The following is a 23,335-nucleotide window of genomic DNA, read 5'->3' as shown; positions in this document are numbered from 1 at the left end:
TTTGCGTGTCAATCAAAAAATAATATGCACCGACAATTAAAGTGAAATTCCGGCGTAAGTGTAAACCATGGTCAAACACACCGTAACACCGAGTTAGACCCCCCCCTCGAGAGATCAATTTGCCCGACCGCTACATTCACGAGATCCACCAACTTCAGCAAATACCGCAATATCGCCACACACGGCGCTCTCCGGATCCACTGTCTGACCGCAACCAAAACGCCACCATTTGCCCAAAATAATGCTCAGAACTGCACCAAATGTCATCAATAGTACACACAGGGTCCCAGCACGTAGTACGAGTTGTCAAACATCTGCTAGCTTTGCCTGTTTTCTTTAGCAAGGAGATGCAACTCAACTCACCTACTTCTCCTTCTGGAGCCGCTCGTTGGTGAGGAAGCCCTGACGAGTCGATCACCGAGTGCACCGGAGTTCCGCAGCTCAATCAACAATTACCTCATGGAAATACAATCAGAGTTTTTTTTTTTTAATATCTTGCATATCACTTTATAACTATTATTATCGAGTGCTGGCCACGATATAGGCGCAAATGAGCATTTTTAAGAGCTGCGGAACTCCGGTGCACTCGGTGATCGACTCGTCAGGGCTTCCTCACCAACGAGCGGCTCCCGGAGGAGAAGTAGGTGAGTTGAGTTGCATCTCCTTGCTAAAGAAAACAGGCAAAGCTAGCAGATGTTTGACAACTCGTACTACGTGCTGGGACCCTGTGTGTACTATTGATGACATTTGGTGCAGTTCTGAGCATTATTTTGGGCAAATGGTGGCGTTTTGGTTGCGGTCAGACAGTGGATCCGGACAGCGCCGTGTGTGGCGATATTGCGGTATTTGCTGAAGTTGGTGGATCTCGTGAATGTAGCGGTCGGGCAAATTGATCTCTCGAGGGGGGGTCTAACTCGGTGTTACGGTGTGTTTGACCATGGTTTACACTTACGCCGGAATTTCACTTTAAAGGTAACCAACCTACTGCTATGACTATAGGGATTATGGCAATGGGCAAATGTGCCAAAATGTTGAACTATCCCTTTAATAACTGATGCTTTGCAAATGCAGAAGTGTTAGGATGTCATCTCTGGGTGGGCATTTGGATTATTTGGGTGGGCAACGACAAAAATGTTTGGGGGGCGGGGGTCCTTTAAAGAACCATGCAGCTTGGAAAAAGTGCAAACTCTACTGTCGAAACTATACAAGACTACAACTTATAAGCACAAGAATCAAAGCTATTAACAGATTCAATTAGATTGCTGAGAGCAGCTATAGCTACAAACATGTCTTCACTAAAATGTGTCTGTATCCTGGGCTTGGTAATTGTGGTGTAACTGTACATTTAGAACTATGTCAGTTCATAGTGATGACGTCACCAGTGCACCGTAGCCTAGGGGACAGGTAGCCAGGGAGACGGGCAGTTGTGTACGGGAGTTAGGTAAATAAACATTCACGCTATACTTACAGCTGGACTCACGTAGTTATTTAATAACACGACATGGTGTCAGAAGTCCTGTAGTTGGCGTGGAGAGAAGAAGCCCGACGAAAGAAAAAAAAAAAGAGAGGATCGTTTCGTTTACACCTGCAACGGAAAGAAAGTGGAGGACAGGATGAGCCACGGAGGAGACGCTAACGGTAGCAGCAGGGAGCTAACGGCAGCAGCAACGGCAGCTTCAACGGCAGCACAGAGAGTCGCCGGGGGGCCGTGCGCTACGTTTAATATCCAGCCACCGGAGTCCTTCGACTTTTCAAAGCCGCAAGAGTGGGACAAATGGATCCGGAGGTTTGAAAGATTTCGCCTGGCAAGCAATCTGAACGTAAGCTCCGACGAGAATCAAGTCAACACACTGATATACTGCATGGGGGACGAGGCGGATGACATCCTACGTGGGCTTACTCTACCTGAAAGACACACTTACAAGGGGGTACGTGATGGATTTCAAAGTTTCTTCGTGGTCAAGAAAAATGTAATCTACGAACGTGCTAAATTCAACATGCGCAAACAAAGAGAAGGAGAGCCAGTGGATTCGTTCGTCACTGCATTATATGCGCTAGCAGAACACTGCAACTATGGGGTGCTACATGACGAGCTAATCAGAGACAGACTCGTCGTTGGACTGTTGGACAAGGGGCTGTCTGAACGCATGCAGCTGGACGCAGAACTCACCTTGGACAAAGCTGTCAGGATGACGCGTCAAAGCGAGGAGGTGAAAAAGCAGCAAGCTTCTCTGCGAGGTGACACCAGAGCACAGGCAAGTGATGCTAAATCTGTGGATAGAGTCAGAGTGCACAGCAAGAATGCTAAAAACAAACCTCAGCATGCTAATAAGCCACACAATGCCCAGTACAGCAAAGGAAAATCATCTTCACAGTCGCAGTGTCAAAAATGTGGCAGTTCTTCATCACATCCACCAAGAGATTGTCCTGCAAAAGAAGTTAAATGTCATGCATGTGGCAGAAAGGGACATTACAGTCGTGTGTGCAGGGCACCAAAATCTGTGCATGAGGTTGAAGAAGAGGAAGAGGATGCTATCTTCCTTGGCAGCATCACAACAGATGGTGATCCCTGGATGGTCAATATAGACATCCATGACAGCAAAGTGACATTCAAAATCGACACAGGTGCCGACGTCACAGTCCTGCCACACACTGTATTCCTGGAGATATATAAGAACAATCCACCAATGCTCCGAAAATCAACAAAGCCACTCCTGGGACCTGGGAGGAGTCCACTTGATGTTGTCGGCGTCGCCAGGCTGCTGCTGAGGAGAGGTGAGAAAGCAGAGATGGAGGATTTATATGTTGTTCGCCATCTGCACACTGCCTTGCTGGGAAGATCCGTGAGCTGTAGGCTGGGGCTGGTTACACGCCTAGACAGTGTCACAATGGAGACATTAAAGCAAACTTACCCAAAACTGTGCAGTGGACTTGGAGAATTGCGCCAGCCATATGCCATAAAGCTGAAACCAGGGGCTCAACCGTTCTCACTCAAAACACCAAGGAGGATCCCATTGCCACTGATGGACAAAGTCAAGCAGGAACTGTCCCGCATGGAAGACCTCGGGGTGATATGCAGAGTCGAGGAGCCGACAGACTGGTGTGCTGGCATTGTGGTGGTGCCCAAGAAGACAGGTGCTGTGCGTATATGTGTTGATCTCACCAAACTGAACGAGTCAGTGTGTCGAGAGAAGTTTATCCTGCCATCAGTGGAGGAAACACTTGGAATGCTGGCTGGAGCCAGAATTTTTAGTAAGCTGGATGCAAATATGGGGTTCTGGCAAATTCCCCTGACAGAAAATTCAGCGAAACTGACAACTTTCATCACACCCTTTGGGCGCTTTTACTTCAAGCGGCTTCCCTTCGGCATAGCATCAGCTCCTGAACACTTTCAGAACAGAATGGTGACAGAGGTCACAGAAGGGCTTGAGGGCGTGGTGTGCCACATAGATGATGTGCTGGTCTGGGGTCGTACACAAGAGGAGCATGACGCTCGCCTGCATGCTGCGCTGGAGAAGATCCAAAAGGCAGGCATCACCCTAAACAGTGACAAATGTGACCTGTCAAAGTCAGAGGTGAGCTTCCTAGGTCATGTGGTCTCCGCCAGTGGCATCAGCCCAGACCCAGGCAAGACAGAGGCTGTGAAGAGGATGCAGGAGCCGACGACAGTGAGTGAAGTAAGATCTTTTCTCGGGATGGTAAACCAGCTGGGCAAGTTTATCCCACAGCTGGCTGAGAGAGACAAACCTCTGCGTGATCTCCTGTCGAAAAAGAACTGCTGGATGTGGGGCGTTGAGCAGGCCAAAGCTTTCCAAGATCTGAAGGATGCACTGACGTCACCACCTGTGCTAGCCATGTACGACCCCAACAGAGAATGCAAGGTCTCAGCGGACGCGTCGTCATACGGGCTAGGAGGAGTGTTACTCCAAAAATGGGATGAGGAGTGGAGGCCAATAGCCTACATGTCGCGGTCTCTCACACCAACTGAGCAGAGATACGCACAAGTGGAAAAGGAGGCATTGGGACTGACCTGGGCCTGTGAGAGGTTCCGCAACTTCCTGATTGGGAAACACTTCCAGCTGGAGACGGATCACAAGCCTCTCTTGAGTCTCCTGGGGTCTCAAGCACTGGATGCTCTACCTCCTCGGATCCAACGCTTCAGAATGCGTCTGATGCGCTACTCCTACTCCATTTCTCATGTGGCAGGGAAATGTCTGTGGACAGCAGATACACTGTCACGAGCGCCAGTCAAGAGAGGAGAAACACCGGCTGACAAAGAGCTGTTTGAAGACACTAACATCTATGTTGACATGGTAATGGAAAACCTACCTGCGAGCACTGCCTACCTGGAAGAGCTGAAAGAGCAGCTGCAGAGGGACAGTGTGTGTGCACGTGTGATGCAGCTGTGTGCAGAAGGATGGCCAGCCCATGGCACCAACGAACCTGCACTCAAGCTGTACTGGAGTGAACGTGCTCTTCTCACAGTCCAGGATGGTCTCCTACTTAAAGGACAAAGACTTGTAATTCCCTCAACAATGAGAAATGACATCCTCGTCAAGCTGCACGAAGGTCATCAGGGCGTGGTCAAGTGTAGAGAGAGGGCGCAACAGTCAGTATGGTGGCCAGGGCTGAGCCAGCAGCTGAACGAGTTGGTTCTTAACTGCAGAGCATGTTGCCAGGAGAGACAGAACCACAGGGAGCCGCTGATGCCAACACCGTACCCAGGCCGGCCATGGCAGAAATGTGGAGCAGATTTGTTCATGCTAGGGAGCAAGACCTACCTGCTAGTGGTGGACTACGCGTCAAGATATGTGGAGATCGCCCTGCTAACCCCCACAAGGTCTAATGATGTAATCCACCACCTGAAGTCAATTTTTGCACGTCACGGGATCTGTGAGACCCTAGTCACTGATAACGGGCCACAGTTCTCAGGAGCAGCCTTTGCAGAGTTTGCAGAGTCCTATGGGTTTCATCATGTGACCAGCAGCCCAAAATACCCCCAGGGAAATGCTGAAGCTGAACGTGCAGTACAGACAGTGAAAGGGCTCCTGAAGAAGTCAGATGACCCCTACCTTGCTCTGCTTTCATACAGGGCAACCCCACTTCAAAATGGATACAGTCCAGCTCAACTTCTCATGGGGAGGAGGCTTCGTACCACTGTGCCTATTCTTCCTGCTTTGTTAGATCCTGCTCTTCCTGATGGAGACACTGTACTGCTGAAGGAAAAGGAGAGGAAGATGAAAGATGCACAACGCTACAATCTGCGACACCGTGCACGGAACCTCAACAGACTCACTGCTGGGCAGAACGTGTGGGTCACAGACCAAAGAGCAGCTGGAGCTGTCATCGGAAGCCACACCACGCCCCGCTCATATCTGGTGGAGGGACCTCACGGGATCATCAGGCGAAACCGTCGTCATCTCATCACCATGCAGCCCTCACCGGAGCAGAGCAGCAGTGATGCAGCTGAGCACCTGAGCAGAGGAGGTGTTCCAGACCGACCTTCAAGAGAACAACCTGCAGCAGCACCATTGCAGCAGAACGTTCCAGAAGCACCATCTACTCCTACTCTCAGAACCAGGTCTGGGAGAGCTGTGATAAGACCGACCCGGTTCGGCTTTTAAATTTTTCTCATCACAGACTTTAACAAGACTGAGAGATATTTAAAAAAAAAAAAAAGAAAAAAAAATGTGTTTGATTTGAATGTAAATGTCAGTTTAGAGTGAGGACAGACAGAATTTTTATTGTATTTGTAATTTATTGTTACAAGCTAAGGTTAATGGCTGTGTGTCTGTTGTGTGTGTGAATGACTCAGATAGGAGCAGACCTTCCAGCCACAGGGGCAGAATAACCCCCTAAGGTCCTGCTGAATCAATGGCGGTCTACCCATTGATTCTAGAAAGGGGAGATGTGGTGTAACTGTACATTTAGAACTATGTCAGTTCATAGTGATGACGTCACCAGTGCACCGTAGCCTAGGGGACAGGTAGCCAGGGAGACGGGCAGTTGTGTACGGGAGTTAGGTAAATAAACATTCACGCTATACTTACAGCTGGACTCACGTAGTTATTTAATAACACGACAGTAATAACTGAATAACTGACGGTGGCGATATGCGTTGCTTCAATAAGTTAATACAAACCCCTGTCCAGATGACTTTTCTGACAAATAACTGGGAATAAATAACTTAGATTTCTCAACTTCAGTTCCCGACTGGACATAGGCTTTTTAATATAAAATATATCCATTTTCGCGCTGATTGACGCATCAGGTGTTTTTTTTTTTCCTCTTTTGGCCCTGTTTGGGCCTGCTTCTATGCTACACTTTGTGCCGTCTCTACTGTTGTGAAGAAAAGCTCACATGCAGTTTCAGTCAGATTAAGCTGTACATATGCAGAAGAAAACCGGTTTCCAAATGCATTACCTGGGTGTTTAAGTCGGATTTGGAGAAGTCCGGAATTAGACGGACTAACACGTTTACATGCACCTCAGTTGTCCAGTTATAGATGGATTAAGGCAATGATGTACAGTAAACATACTGAGTGTAAATGAGGAGCACACCCACACCTTCAAAACGGCCAATAGGAAAGCAGTGTGTTTTTTACAGAACACTGTGAACTGTGAACAACAACAAAAGCTACAACAATGATTTTGTCAGAGTTTTGATTGGGTGGGCAGATGATTCCTCTGGATGCCCGATGACCACCCCAGCCCACCCCTGGACACGCCCCTGTGCAAATGCAGCAAAAATAATAGGAAGTCACTTTGGCGCGAGGCGACCGAACCCTGCATTTAAACGTTCCCTCCACAAACCGAGAGCTAACCAGGCGGCGTGGTAGCTCACAGTCCACCACACTTGCAAAAGCAGAAATAGAATCACCAAAAATACAGTCTTAACCTCCCCTCTGCTAAATGGCATGCTCTCAGGTTGCAGCCCGATATCTCAAAGAGAAGAAAAGATAACATTTTTTTTTTAAAAAAGCAGAGAAAAGTGTAGGTTGCATCATGTGTGATGACTTCATCTGAGCCGTCCACACATGAGGTGGATTAACACGACCTGCTGCCATGAGGAGGAGAAGGGAAATCCACGCACACACAGGCAGACTCACGGAGACAACAGAGCTGCAGCACTAACTGTGTGTGTGCTGCTTGACAACATGCAGTGTGTGTTTCTCTGCACAAAAAGGAAATATGACAACAAAGCGAAGCACAGTCAGCCAAATAGTTCAGTGGTTTACTTACTTTCATTGCTCCAACCTTCATTCCTGAAGTGACTCTGTCATCAAAACTAAAACTAAAGCAGTGGAAAAAAACAAAGTTCCTCTCACTAAACCTGCGTCAGTTTATTCTGACCGAGGAGACATGTTGCTTCCAGTCCAACAGCAGCTGTGTGTCGCTCCTCTCTCTGAGCTGAGCTGTGATCAGACCTGCCGCCCGGGCATCAAATCACCGTCCACTACACGTCTGCTTATGAATATCAAATGATAATCCACCCGTGACCCAGTTCATCCAGGTCTCTGCTCTGCTACGTGTGGGAAGGTCAGACACTGTCCAGGAAAACCTCCAGCCACTCATCAGTAATCTAATCACATACACTTCTTATTCCCTGCAGATGCACTAGTGTGGATTTAACGTGAATAAAACTGCTGGAGTAAACTGAGCCAAAACTAAACACAAAGCTCAGCCAGAACATACCGGCATTAGTTTCCACACTTTAAAAAACAAAAAGAGCAACACAGCTCGTCAGACTACAGTGTCCATCTGGGCTTTTAATACATTTGCCATTTACTGGCAGAGCTGCTCAGACTCACTGAGCTCCTATAAAGTCAAGGTGCAGAGCTGCACTTCTCAAACGTTTAACGGTGAAGCCTCCTGACTCAGTGTCTGTATCACAGCACATAGATCACCAAAGATTCTTGTCATTTCTCACATGAAGTTAAGCATGGATTCTCAACTGGTGGGGTCCGTTCTAAAACTAAGTACTGGTAATATTTGACATGCATGTTGGACTTTTATTTTGAAAAAAAAAAAAGCATTTGGACAGTCATGCGTCAGACATGTGTAGTTTTGGTTTGCATTGATGTGAAAACATTTGGTTCTGTGGGTTGTGCTTTTTTGCTTACTTTTTATTTTAGTCACTTTTGTACAATCAGTTGTCATGGTCCTCCTCAGTTTCAAAGTGCAGTGAAAATAACTGGTTTTGTGGCCTCATTTACATACACACATATGCATGCCATTACATACAGGAGTTAGAGCAATCCCACAAAATAATAATATTTTTTTCTTATCTCTTCAAAAGTCTAGAGAAAATTCTTCAGAGCTGCAATCTTCAGTATTATTTAATTGTTCTCCATATATTTAATGCACCTATTCCATCTTCCAGACATTCTGGTTCTTGATTTCTGATTCTGTATGTTATTCTTTCCATTTCTAAAATATTATTTACAGTTAGTTTCCAATTATTAAAAGGAAGGTAGTGGGTTTTTGCCAGTTTCTTGTTGCCAGTTTCTCGTTTGTTTCAGAGCTGCAACTCTAAGTATCCTGTATAGGTATTATAGGTATACAGTAGGTATAGGTCTTTTTCTGTTGTGAGCTCAGCTGCTGTTATTCCTAAAATAATACACTGTGGTTCCACTGTCTTTTTAAACTGGAACATCAAAATAATAGACTTCAAACTTTATGGCTTACTCATATTGTGCAATTTTGATAATTACTTTAGTCGCTTTTGCCCATGCTGTCCTCAGTTTATTATTAATGTCCTCTGAATGCAGAGATGTGAATAGACGTGAAATATCTCATTTTGTGGCCAAATTTATTTTGTGCACTTTTATATTTATTTGAGTCACTTTTGTACATGCAGATGTCATGGTCCTCCTCGGTATCTTATTCATTTGCTCTGAAATGTGCCTTGCACATGTAAATATGTGTATTTATGTTGAAAAAGATGACATACTTGAAAAACAAACTGGCTTGGTTTGAATCCTCTAAAAGTGGGTCACGACTTAATGATCATGGGAAAATGTGGGTCGCAGGGTGAGACGAGAACCCCTAAGGTAAAGAAACCTGCTCACACAAATCATTGACGAGTTGATTATTCAGACTCTAACTTGTTAAAAAAAAAAAAAGCACAAGGACTTTGACTTACTTTATGTAAATAGTGACACAACTAACAGATCTCATCGGTTGAAGCTGCTCATTAATGTGTGCTTTTCTAAAAACATGGGGATGGGAGTTTGCAGAAAACAGAGAAGTAATGGGATTAAAAATAATGGACGGGTCTCCTGTGGTATTATTTTCACACTGTGGTATTTTTATCAGACTGCGGAACTAGAGGGGTTCCAAGTGCAGGGGCTGCCTCTGGGTCTTTGTGTTTCAAAGCTGAGGGAAGTGAGAGTGTGTGTATGTGTGTGTGCGAGGGGAGGAGAGAGAGAGGGGGGTCCATCTAAAATCATTACTAAAGCTATAAAAATGGATGGACTGAGGGCTCGGAGGGGAAAAAGCAATGAGATTTAAACAGAGAGAGAGGCGGATGGCTGTGAGGGGATGAGATCATGACTTGGAGGACGTTCATGAAACAAATCCCATTAAGAGAGAGATTTGCTCGCTGTAGTGAACATGAATTCTCACACACGCACACACACACAGCGTGTATGGAGTGAAGAGCAGGGCCTCAACACAAACAGTCAGACCAGTGGGGCTAAAAATGGATTTGCACCTTAGTGACAGCATCAAGTCAATATATGGATGCTACTAATTCAGGCCACTGCTGTTACCTCACCTCGCCGTTAGCTGCTGCACCATTACAATCACAAACCAGTGTGAGGATGATGATTGGGTAACGCACAGAGAGAGAGTACTATTCACACACACGCAAGCTAACTGATCTGTGTCCTGTCAACAACCCAGCTTCACAGAATGAGTGGAATCCACAAAACAACGTTGGGAGGATATTGCGATATTGCAATTTTGATTTCTCTATTCCCAACTTCATTTTCTTGGGGCCGGAGAAGAGGGTAAGACATTCCAAAACACGCTCTCAGTGTTTCTGGAGCAGGGCAGTTACTTCAGCAGCCAGCTCAGCAGTTAAAGCATTCCCATGTCCCAGGCATTTCCCTCCCAGAGCCACCCCACCCCACCCCACCCCACCCCACAAGGTTAGGCAGGAGAGGAGAGGGCAGTTTGTCAAGTGTGACGGAGGAAAGGGAAATAAATCAGTGGAGTCCAACTGTAAATGCCATAACAAGAAAAAGCACGTGGAGCAGAGTCTGGGCCCGCAGTGTTTTCTGCTGACTGGTCGGATGTCAGTTCATTGGACAAATCCCAAACAGTGGAGGGGAACATGGGTATTTCTCTGGGAGTGTGTGAGAGGATACATCCGTATACAACCTTAATGTGTTTGCCTTAAGACTAATGTGTATTTGGTACATGTGTGCACGCGGACACTTTTCACATCTGCTGACCTAAATATTTGGCGCTCAGGACAGCTTTCCCTGAAAAGGTGCACAGGATGTGTGGTATTTACATTTGGAGGTGGAAAGAAGGACCACAAGAGAAAACTCAGCTGGAAATCACTTAAATGTTAAAGTCTTGTTAATTGATGTAAAAAATGACTGACAGAAGACAAAAGAAAACTGTTCTGGGATGGAAATAATTCAACTGCAAACTGCTCTACATCATGAGAGGTTAGCAGGTCACAGTCGGATTTGCTAGTTAGGATGAGACTTGAGAGGCAGAACACAAGTGATATAGAAGCTAAACAAATGTTAACATGTGGTTGTTTCCCTCTGGAGACAGCAGCTGGTGCTGGATGCTCAGCCTCAGATAGTCATTAGCTATAGCAAGAGCAAAACACACAGCTTCTTTAAGCTAACAAGTACCGTAAAATAAAACCTGTAAACACCAGTCACCAGTCGCTGCTTTGCTTTAGGGATCATAACAACAGTTGTCGCATTACAACTGACAATTGACCCTTTGTTGGCCTTCTGATTGGTCTACTGAACCACCAATCAGAGCGCTTCTTCCCATGTCACGAGTTGCACACCGTTCTAAGGTTGGACAACCCTGGGAAACCGTAACAAGCTAGGTAGACAGCAATTTTTTCGGCAAAACTACTTTTTAATTTTTCAATATGGTTAAAAGGTGTACCGTAACGTTACCGTTGCTAATGTCTTTTGAACTTTGTGAAGTTTTACGAGGAGAAAAGGGAGATTGGCGGAGATTAAGCGTTAGCTAGTAGATAACGTTAACGTTAGCTAGCGTCGTTAGCTAGCTAGCTAGCTATTGTGAGTGAATGGTTTCCAATGCGAGTTAACCCTTTCCTGACCATTGTTTGGCAAACCTAGCAAAGTAACCGTGGAGGGCGGGACCTGACAAAGGGTGAATTGAAGAAGTAGTCAGTCATTTCTTAAGAAAATCAAAGATCCACAACTCAAATAGTGAGGATGTAGAGATGATCTACCCAACAGTAAAGACTAAATAATATTGTTTCTAATCAATAAGACACTAGTCTACAACTCAGGCAGCTGTTATTTATACATTCCAGGTTTTTTCTTATTTTTATATCATTATGACAGTTTGGTCTCCAGTCAGACCCCTGCAGCTACGCCGAGGGCCTGTCCAGTGACATCACTGTCACATACTGAAGAGACACCATCTAGCCCACTCAGTGTTCAGAGCTTTGTTCACTTTGTTTTCTCAAGTGAGTTCATTAATGTTCAGCCTCAGAGTCTCTCCAGATGTTCTCACAGCAAACACTGTGACAGAGGAACAAGGAGCTGGTGAACAGCACCTGTAAAACACCACATCACAGATCTACAGCTGCACAACCAGCCCTCACCGTGAAGCCCTGTCAAGACCAACGGAAATCACATTAACTGCAGAAATAATTTACTATACAACAAAGACGAAGTGTTAGTAAAATCAAACCAGAGTGGAGCCCATTTCTAAGCAAATGCATATCTATTGTCGGGGCGTCACTCCCCCCCTCTCTTTCTCCCCGTTTCCTGTCTCTCTGACTGTCCTGTCAATTAAAGGCATTATCACTTGTGTACATTCTCCTATTCACTGTCGTAACTCCAGCACAAATGTAAAAGCCCAACTAAACTAGAGACGATTGTCAGACTGATTCACAAACAACCACATTTCTAACCAAACACTTCAGCAGCGTTGCTCTCCAACCACCATGGGAGACTCAGATAAAGAGAACCAAGTGATGTGTGTGTATGTGTGTGTGTGTATGTGCGCTCTGGCTGGTCTTTTGTTTCCTCTAACAAGGGCAGAGTAAGTCTAACCATTACATCACCCTCTGCTGAGGAGCTGAGAGGTCCTGTGAATGAACATGTGACAGAGGCTTTGACATCATCTCTTTGCGGAGCACGGCTCTGTTTGCTTTGTCCACAATAACTGAAGAGTGTGAGCAATTATGGAGTTGAAGCCGCTCAAATGTTCGGCTGATTATTGGTCATGAATATTCCCTGGATCCTGCTGTTAGTCAGTGCTGTGCCTTTAAAAGAGCGCTGGTCTGGCTGTGTGCTGGCTGTGTGCTGGCCCGGTGCTGTCCTCACTTCATTGCGGCGGTTGATGGATTGGGTCCCACTGGGGGGTGGGGGGTTCATCTCTATCCATCTCTCCAGGTCCTTTGTGAGCGAGGGGGCGAGTGGGCAGTTGGAGCATATTGTGTCACGATGCTCAGCTCGCAGGGTGGATGCAGGCGAGCGGGCGAAGAAGGGATGGATGGATGGATGGATGAATAAGAGCAGAGACAAAATGACAGGCGCGACCTCTCTCCCTCCCCCATCAGACTGTTTATGTCATGCCAGAGTCTGAAGGAAGAAACAGCTGAGACACATCAGCCACAGTAACACAGAGAGGGAGATAGGAAGGCTGGAACTGCTCGCTCTCGTAAAGTCAGAGGACACAACACCGCTCTGTCTTTGTCTCTCTCTAACATACACAAACGGAGTCCTGGGCCACTTATCACACTGAAGGTTTATTATTAAAGGACCAGTGTGAAGGATTCAGATGGGTCTGTTGGCAGACAGTGAAAAAAATCCCCATAGTTATCATAATATAATACTCATTACTGTATAATCACCTGAGACTAGGGATGTCATCATTATAGATTTTCTTATGTCAGACAAATAATCACAGTATTACAATTATCACCGTTATTATGTATTAAAGGGATACGCCAACATTTTTTTTCGTGTCTTGCCTCACTCCTGAGTCCATGACAAGCAGATAGACACCATCCTTTTGACTGTGCGTGCAGTAACAAGGGAGATACGGGCAGAGCTGGCGCACCACTAATTAGCTTAGCTCAAACGCTGGAAGTGCATAATGTTAGCCTGCCTCCTACCCAAGCTGATTTCATTTTAGCTCTAAACTCTGTAAATATATCACTTTATCAACATTTCAAACATTTTTAGGCGAGAAAGTAGCCGTTTAGATCAGCAGTGTGGTGTTAATTTGTCTAAACCAGCTGTTTACAATTTAGTTCGGATGAATTTGGCGCTACTCAAACTAGCCGTTGTGACCAACGCACTTCCAGTTACTACCGGTTACTTTCACAAAATAAAACACCTGTTGCCCTTTACATACAGAAAACCATGACGATAGAATTTGTGCTTTTACTTTGAAACAGGAAGCTAACCTACCCTGGATGTAGCTAGCTTGAACCAAAATAAAGCATCTTTGCTTGAACCCTCCGTTTTGACCGATCTCGTCCCGTTAGCGGCATTTGACCGCTCAAGATGCCTTACCGGAGAGTTTTGTCAGCTCTGAGACGAAGATCGGCCCACCGGTTTCCGTTTAGAGTTGCTTAAGAGTTTCTCTGATGACTTCAGGTGGAGGCAGGCTAACACTACCCATACACTTCCAGTGTTTGAGCTAAGCTAATTACGGGCGATACGGGCTCTCCGTTGTTACTGCACGCACAGTCGAAAGGATGGTGTCTATCTGCTTGTCATGGACTCGGGAGTGAGACAAGACACGTAAAAAAAAAAATGTTGGCGTACCCCTTTAACTAATTTCACAACACTATGAATGTGTAACATCCAAAATAGTCAAAATTCGATTACATTACTAATTATATACACAAAATATTTGAAGTTTTCTATTAATATATGACCAATATTATTCCTCCAGGGGAAATGTTTAAAATATAATGACAAGACTGAAAAGACTGCGTTAACGTCTATTTCAGACTATTGCACACCGACACTGAACTGACTGACGACTAAGAAAAGTGTTCGACCTCACACAAACTGTAAAACTATCCATCAAAAAACAGACATGTTCGGTTTTTCCCGTCCGTATAAGGTAACATTAAGTGAATGCCGTTTAACTTTTCATGCTGGACTGAAACCTGAACCGTAAAGTGACGGTATTGAGGAATCTTTACGATCAGTTAACCGTGATGTTTAATACCGCAGTTAGTTGTGAAAACAAGTAATCGTGACATCCTTACCTGAGACTAAGGAGCGTTATGTTCTCATGAGTTGAGACTGTAACCTTCATAGTTTTATAAGCAGTGTGGGTTCTCTTGGATAGAGTCTGCCATTTTGCTCTCTACAGTAGCCCAGAGCAGACAAACCAACTGCTGACTCCACAAAGCAGCTTTTGTGTTTTTTATGTTACCCCAAGGCCGCCAAAGATTTTCCTATGTGCTCAGAAAGCGAGGGGAGGGGGATCAGTTACAATCTGCAGTGTCACCAAATCCAACACTGGGCCCTTTAATCTACATCCAAGAACATCCAACATCTAGACTGCATTTGCATTATGTTAACTCCTTGCCTTCAGTGTTTTAGCAGCTCTGTGGCGCTGGCAGATACAGACACACGATGCCTGACCTCCAGCTGTGTATACAAGGAGAGGCTTTTGTGTTGAAGAGCTGTGTATGTGGATGTGACCTTACACACTATAGTGAATACACCAAGCCCTGACAAACAAAGGGCAAAAAGATCCAAGTTTCCTATACATTAAAGTCTGCAATGTGCAAGGTTATCTAGAGTGGTCTACCAATGTAGCTTCACACTGTAAAAGTATCTCACAGATACATTTTCTATTTCTCACAATCTTCTTCTTTGTCTAAATCCATTACATACAGTGGGTACGGAAAGTATTCAGACCCCCTTCAATTTTTCACCATTGGTTATTTTACAGCTTGATCTTAAAATAAAAAAAATAAAAACATTTTTTCCTCATCAATCTATATCACCACCCATCATGACAGCACAAGCCCAGAATTTTAGAAATCTTTGCAAATTAATTAAACAAGCTGTGTTGAATGAAATAGTTTGGATTTGAAGTTAAGGCACGCACCTGTCTAAATAAGACCTATTGATGATGATGGATAAAGAAATCAATGAGGTTGAAGGAACTGCCCCAAGAGCTCAGAGACAGAATTGTAGCAAAACACAGATCTGAGCAAAAAATCCTACCGCACTTAATGTTTCTAAGAGCACAGTGGCCTCCATCATTCTTACATGGAAGAGTTAACCATGACTAAGCCTGTAGGCCTGTGTGATTAATCCGTTTTAATCGTAATCAGATTATTTAGTTAGGAGGACGATGTTAAAAACGTATAAATTGTAAAAAATATTTTTCACTTTAACTAGGGTAATTACTGTACAGCCCCCGTTCATCTGGTCTGCACTGGGTTGCTATAGTGACTTCCGCCTCCTTCATCCCATTGCGCTCTCCCCACACACTGTAAACAAATATGTGGGCGTTTGCTAAGGCCAGCGAGGGTTCGGTTGACCAAAAGACCAAGAGCAAGTCCACTGTGTGGAAAATAGTACGGCTTCGATGCTTCGGATGAAGAGCGACACACTCCCCGTTGTAAAGTCTGTCTGAAGTCCCTGGCACAGCACAACAAACTAATTTCAGTCAAAAATAGCATATTTGAAATAATTTCTTTGCCTTTTGTCATTTCACAAAAATCAGAAATCAAGTTTTGAGAGAAGAAAATCAGGATTTTAATTTGGGGCAAACAAACAGCGATAACCAGGACTCTTCCTAGAACTGGCTGTCCGGCCAAACTGGACGGTTGGGGGAGAAGAGCCTTGGTCAGAGAGGTAACCAAGAACCCAAAGATCACTGTGGCTGAGCTCCAGAGATCCTGTGTGGAGATGGGAGAAAACCTGAAGGGGGTCAGAATACACTCTGTACCCACTGTACATTCTCCACAATGTAACTCCAAATCCAGCACAAACAAGACTGCATGAAGGAAGGTCCATCAGAAGAGCAGAGATAACAATGACCTGGACCCAGAGCTGGACGGAGTAGAGTGGTGTGCAAAGTGGCAGACAGCTGGTCGTCATGTCAACATGTTCACCAGACTAATGTGGAAAATCTCCTGGTGTCAGACTGTGATCTTCTGAATGATGTATGTGCATACATACATACATTCATGTGACGAACACCACAGAGAGCAGTGACGTCAGCTTCTGGACAGCACCGGCCTGAGCGGTTTTCAACTCTCCATTAATAGTAAAAATGTCCATGAGTGCGAACCGTGGTGTGGTGGATGCGCGACAAGAAGGGACCAAATGGCAGGTTGTAGATAAACCATATGGAAGAGCAGGGCTGGCGGCCGCAGCGGGAGAGAAGCGCTGAGGTCAATAAAGTTGTTTTCCCAGCGTCTGGCTGCGTACTGTATCACACAGTGACTGGGCCGCAGGGCTGGGAGAGACGGCTGAGGGGAGGCGGAGCGGAACCAGAGGGGAGCTCAACACAGACGTCAAGGAGGACACAGGCCGTGGACAGAGAGAGAGACAGAGCTCCAGCAGGCTGCAGGAGAACAGATAAATATTCCTGTTGATGAGGAAGAAGTTTATTCGATGCACATGCTTGTTCAAGCAAACAGCATCGCATTTCAACAACACACTGCGGCTCAATCTACACAGCATGTGGAGGGTGGACGAGTTCAGTTACTGTTAATCCGCTTCCATCACTGGAGTGAGTCTCACAGCATACACCGTCCTGGTCGAATGTGGACCATACGTTGTGAAACAGGTTGTTGGCATCAAATTCAAAACGGGCAGATTATTTTCAAGAAACAATAACACTTCTCAGTTTGACAATCTGATGTGTCTTTGTACCATTTTCAAATAAATATGGAGTTTAAGAATGCATATATCCAATTTAAAGGGAAACTATGCAAGTCTGGTCGCTTTTTTCGCTGTTTTGCTAACCCTCCCACCCTAAGGTTATATATCATATACGTGTTACAATGTGTATATTTGTGTAGTCTTATCTGTCATAAAGAGATTACGGGATATGTGTCATGGAGATGAGATCTGGGACACCGGGGCACAGGCTCTGATCTTAGTTTTCAGCCGAGAGACCCTAGGTGGAAGGCAGAGAGCCTCCATTCTTCCTGTGACAAGTCATTTAACCGTCACACTTACTCCAAAGCTGATAATGGTTTCACAATTTAAACTTAATAGAAGTAAAAAAAAATCTTGCATAGTTCCTCTTTAACTCCAATTTTCCACCCAGAGGTTGCCACTTTAACTCGTTTCTCTCGTAACTTGTTTCTGGTCAATTTACAGAAGAGAGTGTTAACAAAGAAGGAGGAAATCTGGGGTTTATAAGTGGAAATGGATCCAGTCTCTCTCATCTTGGGCCGACCAAGCAGACATGTAACTGCAAATATTAAGAGATCATACTGTGTTCTCACTTAGTTATGCTGCAATGAAACATCTTATTACAATGAATTAGTGAGGAAACTCCAACTATTCGTGGCTGGCAAGAAGTGCTGCTTGGTTTAGTGTCATTGAAATATCTTACATGTAGAACACGGACCAATTTTATAAGATTTGGAGACCTTATTTGAGTTATGTAGAGCCCGACATATCTGTCATTATGCTGCAAAGGTTTTCTTGATAGCTTTAACTGCATATGAGGGGTTTACTTTTGGCGGGGAAATAACCGCTGATGCGACTATGTATAATGTAAACAAACTAGCCTTTTTTTGTGGACATGCTGTCATTTTGTTTTGTATACAGTATATACACTTTTACATTTGCATTTACATTTAACTCAGCAGCAGGGATGTATAACACTCAATATAAATAACACTCAGGTACAGGTACTGATGGGGTACAGGACTACAGTAGATGCACAAGCTCACTGCACCCCCACCTTTCATAAACACTTCACTCATTTTACATGTTTTCTCATTACTGTATATCAACCCTCTGGTCTTGTATTTGTTCACACATAATAGGTTTGTGCTCCAATGCATGCTGGGAAGCTTTTGCCACAGCCAGCTCTCAAGAAACCTCTCACAACCTTCACCTTCCTGCAGCATCTTGACCTTTAGTGTCCATAAAACCATTAAAACTATTAGGATTTCAAATGGTGACTGTATATTGCATCCTGGTGCTTTACCATATAGAAGTAATCTCATACAGTACATGATGGAAGATGACTGCAAAGCTGATGAAACTCATTAGAATTCATTAAATTAAAGTCTCTAGTTTCCTCCACAGGAAGAAGGATGAGTTAAAGTGTTCTTACACTGTGCTGACAGCCTGACTATACAATCGTATCATAACAAGGCAGAGCTTCATCAATAAGTCATTTTATTCTTTTCAAAAGGCTCGGCTGAGTTGGTGGAGATAGTGAATAGAAATCACAGGCCCAAACTCCTCTTTCCTGATAATAAACTTGATATGGAAACACACAGGCGTGTGGATAAGAGGCTGAGAGAGGCTCTAATGTCAAAGCAAACACTGGATGCACGTAAAAAAGTTTCTGTTTTAGTCTGAAACCACCAAATGTTGTAAAGGCACTGCAAGCCTGAAACTGTTGGTTCTCCAAATCCTCTCCAGACCTGCTCTCCACACAGCTGTCTGCTCTCACTGTGCTGCCAGCTCAGCTCTGCAAAGGTGCTGTGTGCTTCAGTCTAACAACAGACACGAGGGATGAATGAACGACTCTAGATCTGTTCATTCAGACTTCCACTGCACTGAGGAGTGGGATGTTTGGAGTCGACTGCGTTAGACATGGCTGTGGTGTCTTGATTTGGCTGATTCATCAATTCACAGTAATTTAAATAGTTAAAACAGCAAACACATTTACATAAAATGTGAAATTATTTCCTTGTAGTATGAGGAGATTCAGTGACAAACACATGTCATGAGGGGGCAGGATGTGTTTGGAGCTACATTCATGCCAGAAAGAGTGTCATAAAAGAAAACTGCTACGGATGACACACAACAGTGTGATGATGTAACGATAATATAAGTTCAAAAGTAAATAATGGTGTTTGTATGAGTTTCAGCTGAACTGCAGAGTCAAAAACATAAGGTAAGGACTAGGCTTATGTACGGCTATGCTTTGAGCTCATTGATAGCATCAGCATGCCGACAGGCTGGCAATAACATTTCTAAGGTAGGAAAATCCTACAGACTCTACCTTTAAAGACTGGACCTTAAAGGGATAGTTTAACATTTTGGCAGATTGGCCCATTGCCATAACCCCTATTAGTCATAGCAGTAGGTTCGTTACCTTTAATTGTCGGTGCAAGCTATTTTTAGAACGGCGGAGCAGAGCCGCGAGCTGCTCAGAGCTACGCTACGGAGGCTAATGGGATTTCTTGGTTTCCCTCATCAAACTCATCAAATACACAATCCAACAACTCCAAAATGCTCCGGTGGACAAGTTGTGACCTGCACATTCACCACACTATGAGATAACAAAGGAACGTTACAAGACAGAGTTGTTTTTGAGGCAAATGCAGAGACTGCTGCTGAAAAACTGCCCCCAACAGGAACGCACAGTTTTGCATGAATTTATCTTGAAAAAAAAAGACTTGTACCAGAGTCATGGGACAACACACACACAAACGCTCCCCTAGCACAGATTTTTTTTACTATGAAATGAAAGAATATGTCTTCCAGCTGAAGCCAAATGCCAGTCCTGACCCCGTCTCAGTCCACTACACAGTCTGTGAGGCTCCATGGAAAGGGTTTGGCTTCAAATATACATTGTACTGGTACAGCTACAGAATATAGTACATTTATAGAGTCAAATAAATAACCCATAACACAGCACTGCAGCTTGACAGACACATCTGTCAAAGAAGCACCGTGGTGACCATCAAACTTTCATTAGAGGAATCTCAGCTGAGCGCTTCACCCAGCAGAACTGGCTTCATTCATCACCTCATCAAGCAGCAACAATCATTTGGACCAAATAAACTCAACACACTTGTGACCAATTCATTGAACAAGCAGAACATGTTTTCGCTGAGCCAAGATTATACATAAACCATATTGACTGACAACCAGGAACAAATACAGGGTAATGAATCTTTGAACAAACCGGTAGGATGTGAGTTTCTGTTCGCTCAGGAGAAGAAGCAGCTGAATACGAAAAAACCCAGGCAGCGGCAGCAAAACACCCAAACAAAACAGAGAAGGCTGGGCTGCTTGAAAGCAATATGAAAACCACAAAGGGTGAGACAGTCACGCTGCTCTGTGCCAGTACGAGCAGCCAGAGCACGCAGCTGGGATAACAAAGGAGCCTACTGAGTGCAGACAATTCATATTAACTCAAGAGGTTTTTCATACAGGCGCTGGATGGACAGATAGAGTCTGTGGTGTAATCTGAGATCCTGAGATACATCAACAAATAACCTGCAGGTGAAGTGGATGAAAGCTTCTCAGCTCTCACTCTCATTTTTCTCTCAGCCGACAGAGACGTGGAATATCCTGGCTGACTGCTGACCTCTGCTGGTTCCTCCACATCATGGCAAAGCGTGGGAGAGGTAGGGATCTTTACTGAAAACCACCGGGAAATCAAGTAAAGCCAGAAAACAATCATTTGAGCCCAGGGAGGCAGCCCCGCACCGCCCCTAATGGAAAACAACTCAACCTCTCATCCTTACACCGAGTCTCCAGAAATAAGGGTCAAACTTGAGGTAGAAAGAGGATCCTGGATATTCTGATACACCAAAACACTAAGTCCTTCCAATTCCCATGATGCACCTCAGACATCTACCTTCAATCTATAAAGCAGAGATTCTGATCAATTTCAGCCCATTTGTTTCTTTTAAGAAGATATGATAGAGAGGGACTTCCCAGGGCGACAAACGCCACAAAATGTCCTTCATTTAAAACTCAATGGTCAATGGCAGTGTGTTTTGCATTTGTCTGCTGATCTTAATTTCAATCACGTTATTTTTATTGGCTGTTACTGTTAAAAATCATGAAAAAATAAATAAATAAAATAAAAAAGAAACAAACAGACTGAACCTCTGGTGTGGAACTGCTGGAGCTGAGCGGCCATTTAATTGCTCTAATTTGCTCTGATTCTGAGTCACATCTTTCCCATTTAACACTTGGAATCAAAATATCTCAATTAACTATAATGACCGTAGTCAAACTAGAATCTAACACTCCTGACTGAGTGTTTGCAGTGAACTTTGAGCTAACACGCATTTTAGCTTTGGACTAATTAGATACTCAGTTTAACACTGTGGTCCTCCAGGACAGAAGGTGGACAGAACTGAACACACCAAACAGACGTGTACCTGACGTTATCCGACTCTCCCTGACTGTCTCAGACGGCAGGGCCGGTGTGTTCCAGCCTTAAAGGAGACATATCATGTCCCTTTTCCACAAATATAAATAGTTCCCAGGTGTCTTAAAGACATGTCTGTGAAATGCTTTGGTCAATATACCCCAAGGATCAAACATCACAGCTAGGCCTGGGACGATAATCAATAAATCAATTAATCGCACGATAAATGAAAATGAATTCGATAGTTTTTCCGGCCTCGATAAATCGCTATGTGCATGCGCACGTATTTGTTTTCCTCCAACCAGGCTGGATGACAAGAGGCTTCACTCTGTGCATCGGTCTCAGCACCTGGGCCGTTTTTTTTGCAGAATGAAAGGAGTGAACCCTCTTTTCAGTCATCCAGAATCTTTGTTTCCCAGAATGCATTTGGCAGCAACCAGCAGCGCTAGCTGTAAAGCTAAGCAGCTAAAAAGCTATTTTACCGTAACTCTTGCTGCCGCGCTGTTAACACGTCACTTTTTAAAGTTTTAATATTTTTTCATGCGAGAAAGTCTCAGTTTAGATCCCCAGTCTGTGGTCAGTTCATCCACATATCGCCTGTTAGGAGATTTCCTCCGACGTTTTTGGAGCTAATGTGGCAGCAGCGAGCAGGAGGAGCGGGGCTTCCCACAGGCAGCAGCCTCTGCAGCAGCTCACGGGCCGGTCAACCTCCGTCATTGGGGGAGAAAACGACTAAGAAAAGACTTATCAGCAGGTTTTTAGAGGTTTACCGCCGGCTGGTTTAATACTTTTTAGGAGATAAATGCTAGTCTCATTGATGAAATCTTAGATCTGTGGAAGTCACATTAGTTTGTTTGAATGAAAAGTGGAGCTTCAGGTGTGTAACGTTATTGGACAGAAGAGCTGCACTGCACTGTTTATTATTTTTTGTTTATTTTATTTATTTAGGATAGTAGCTATATAAGTTGAAGTTCTTGTCATTCCAATTACAATGGTCAAAAAAAAAATACTCATGAGAAATAAAAGTTTATCGCATTTAAAAGGGTCTTCTTGCATTATTACGAAATATTATTATTATATTAGTGGTTAATTTGTTCTCAAAAAAATGTGTCAATAATATCGTTTATCGTCAATAATTTGTGGGACAATATATCGTCCAGCAAAATTTATTATCGTCCCAGGCCTAATCACAGCTCTTCATCCTCTCAAAACAGCCCTGTTCACAACGGCTGGTTTCAGTGCCTGTCCCTTTAAATGCAAATGAGCCACTGCTTGCCCCGCCCCTTCTACTGGTACCGGTACTCACAGGTAGGGGTGGTATTAAGCAAATTCGAAAACTAATGACATCATCGCTAGACAACTGAGGGAACAGCTTGTAAAATCACATGGATTTCAACCCAGGGAGCCTGAAAACTACTGATTTATTTGTCAATTCTCACATTTTGGGGACAAATTTGGGGGCAAAACAAACACCCAAATATATGTTAAAGAGCCTTCAAAAAGTGATATTTCCATAATATTCCCCCTTTAAATTATACTCTGTTTGTTTAAACTTTCTACCTTTTGCTCTATGATTATTATAGAGACACCAGTGATGGAGGTAGAGGCAACAAAAGAAGTGATGCAGAGTCTCTTCATCTCAGATACAATGTGCTTAAACAACACAAACAATCATAACCTACCATATCCCTTGGACTTGGATAAGTCTTGAACTTCATAACTGGTTGAACCTTCTTTGGCAGCAATAATCTTGACCAAGCTCCTCTGATCACACATGCACAACATTCAGGGGGGTTTTGACC

At 44.2% G+C, this 23,335-nt stretch overlaps 1 protein-coding gene across 4 annotated transcripts in view; it reads right to left on the bottom strand.

Annotated features, from left to right (window-relative positions):
• arhgap32b (Rho GTPase activating protein 32b) overlaps positions 1 to 23,335 on the bottom strand; it is a 159,087-nt gene that overhangs the window by 63,884 nt on the left and 71,868 nt on the right. The window contains exon 1 of one of the 4 annotated variants that reach the window (XM_085798745.1): positions 7,242 to 7,525. The exons of the other annotated variants lie outside the window; for them this stretch is intronic. Coding sequence (XP_085654871.1) covers positions 7,242 to 7,262 — 21 coding nt within the window. The 5' untranslated portion in view covers positions 7,263 to 7,525. Of the gene's footprint in view, positions 1 to 7,241; positions 7,526 to 23,335 lie in introns of those variants that run through there. 4 annotated transcript variants of the gene reach the window in all.

Source organism: Trachurus japonicus, chromosome 14 (genome assembly GCF_045865225.1).
Source record: "Trachurus japonicus isolate A0001 chromosome 14, Traja_1.0".
Classification (NCBI taxonomy): Eukaryota; Metazoa; Chordata; class Actinopteri; order Carangiformes; family Carangidae; genus Trachurus; species Trachurus japonicus.
The sequence above is the reverse complement of the archived record's forward strand: the minus strand, read 5'-3'. Positions and strand labels throughout refer to the sequence as shown.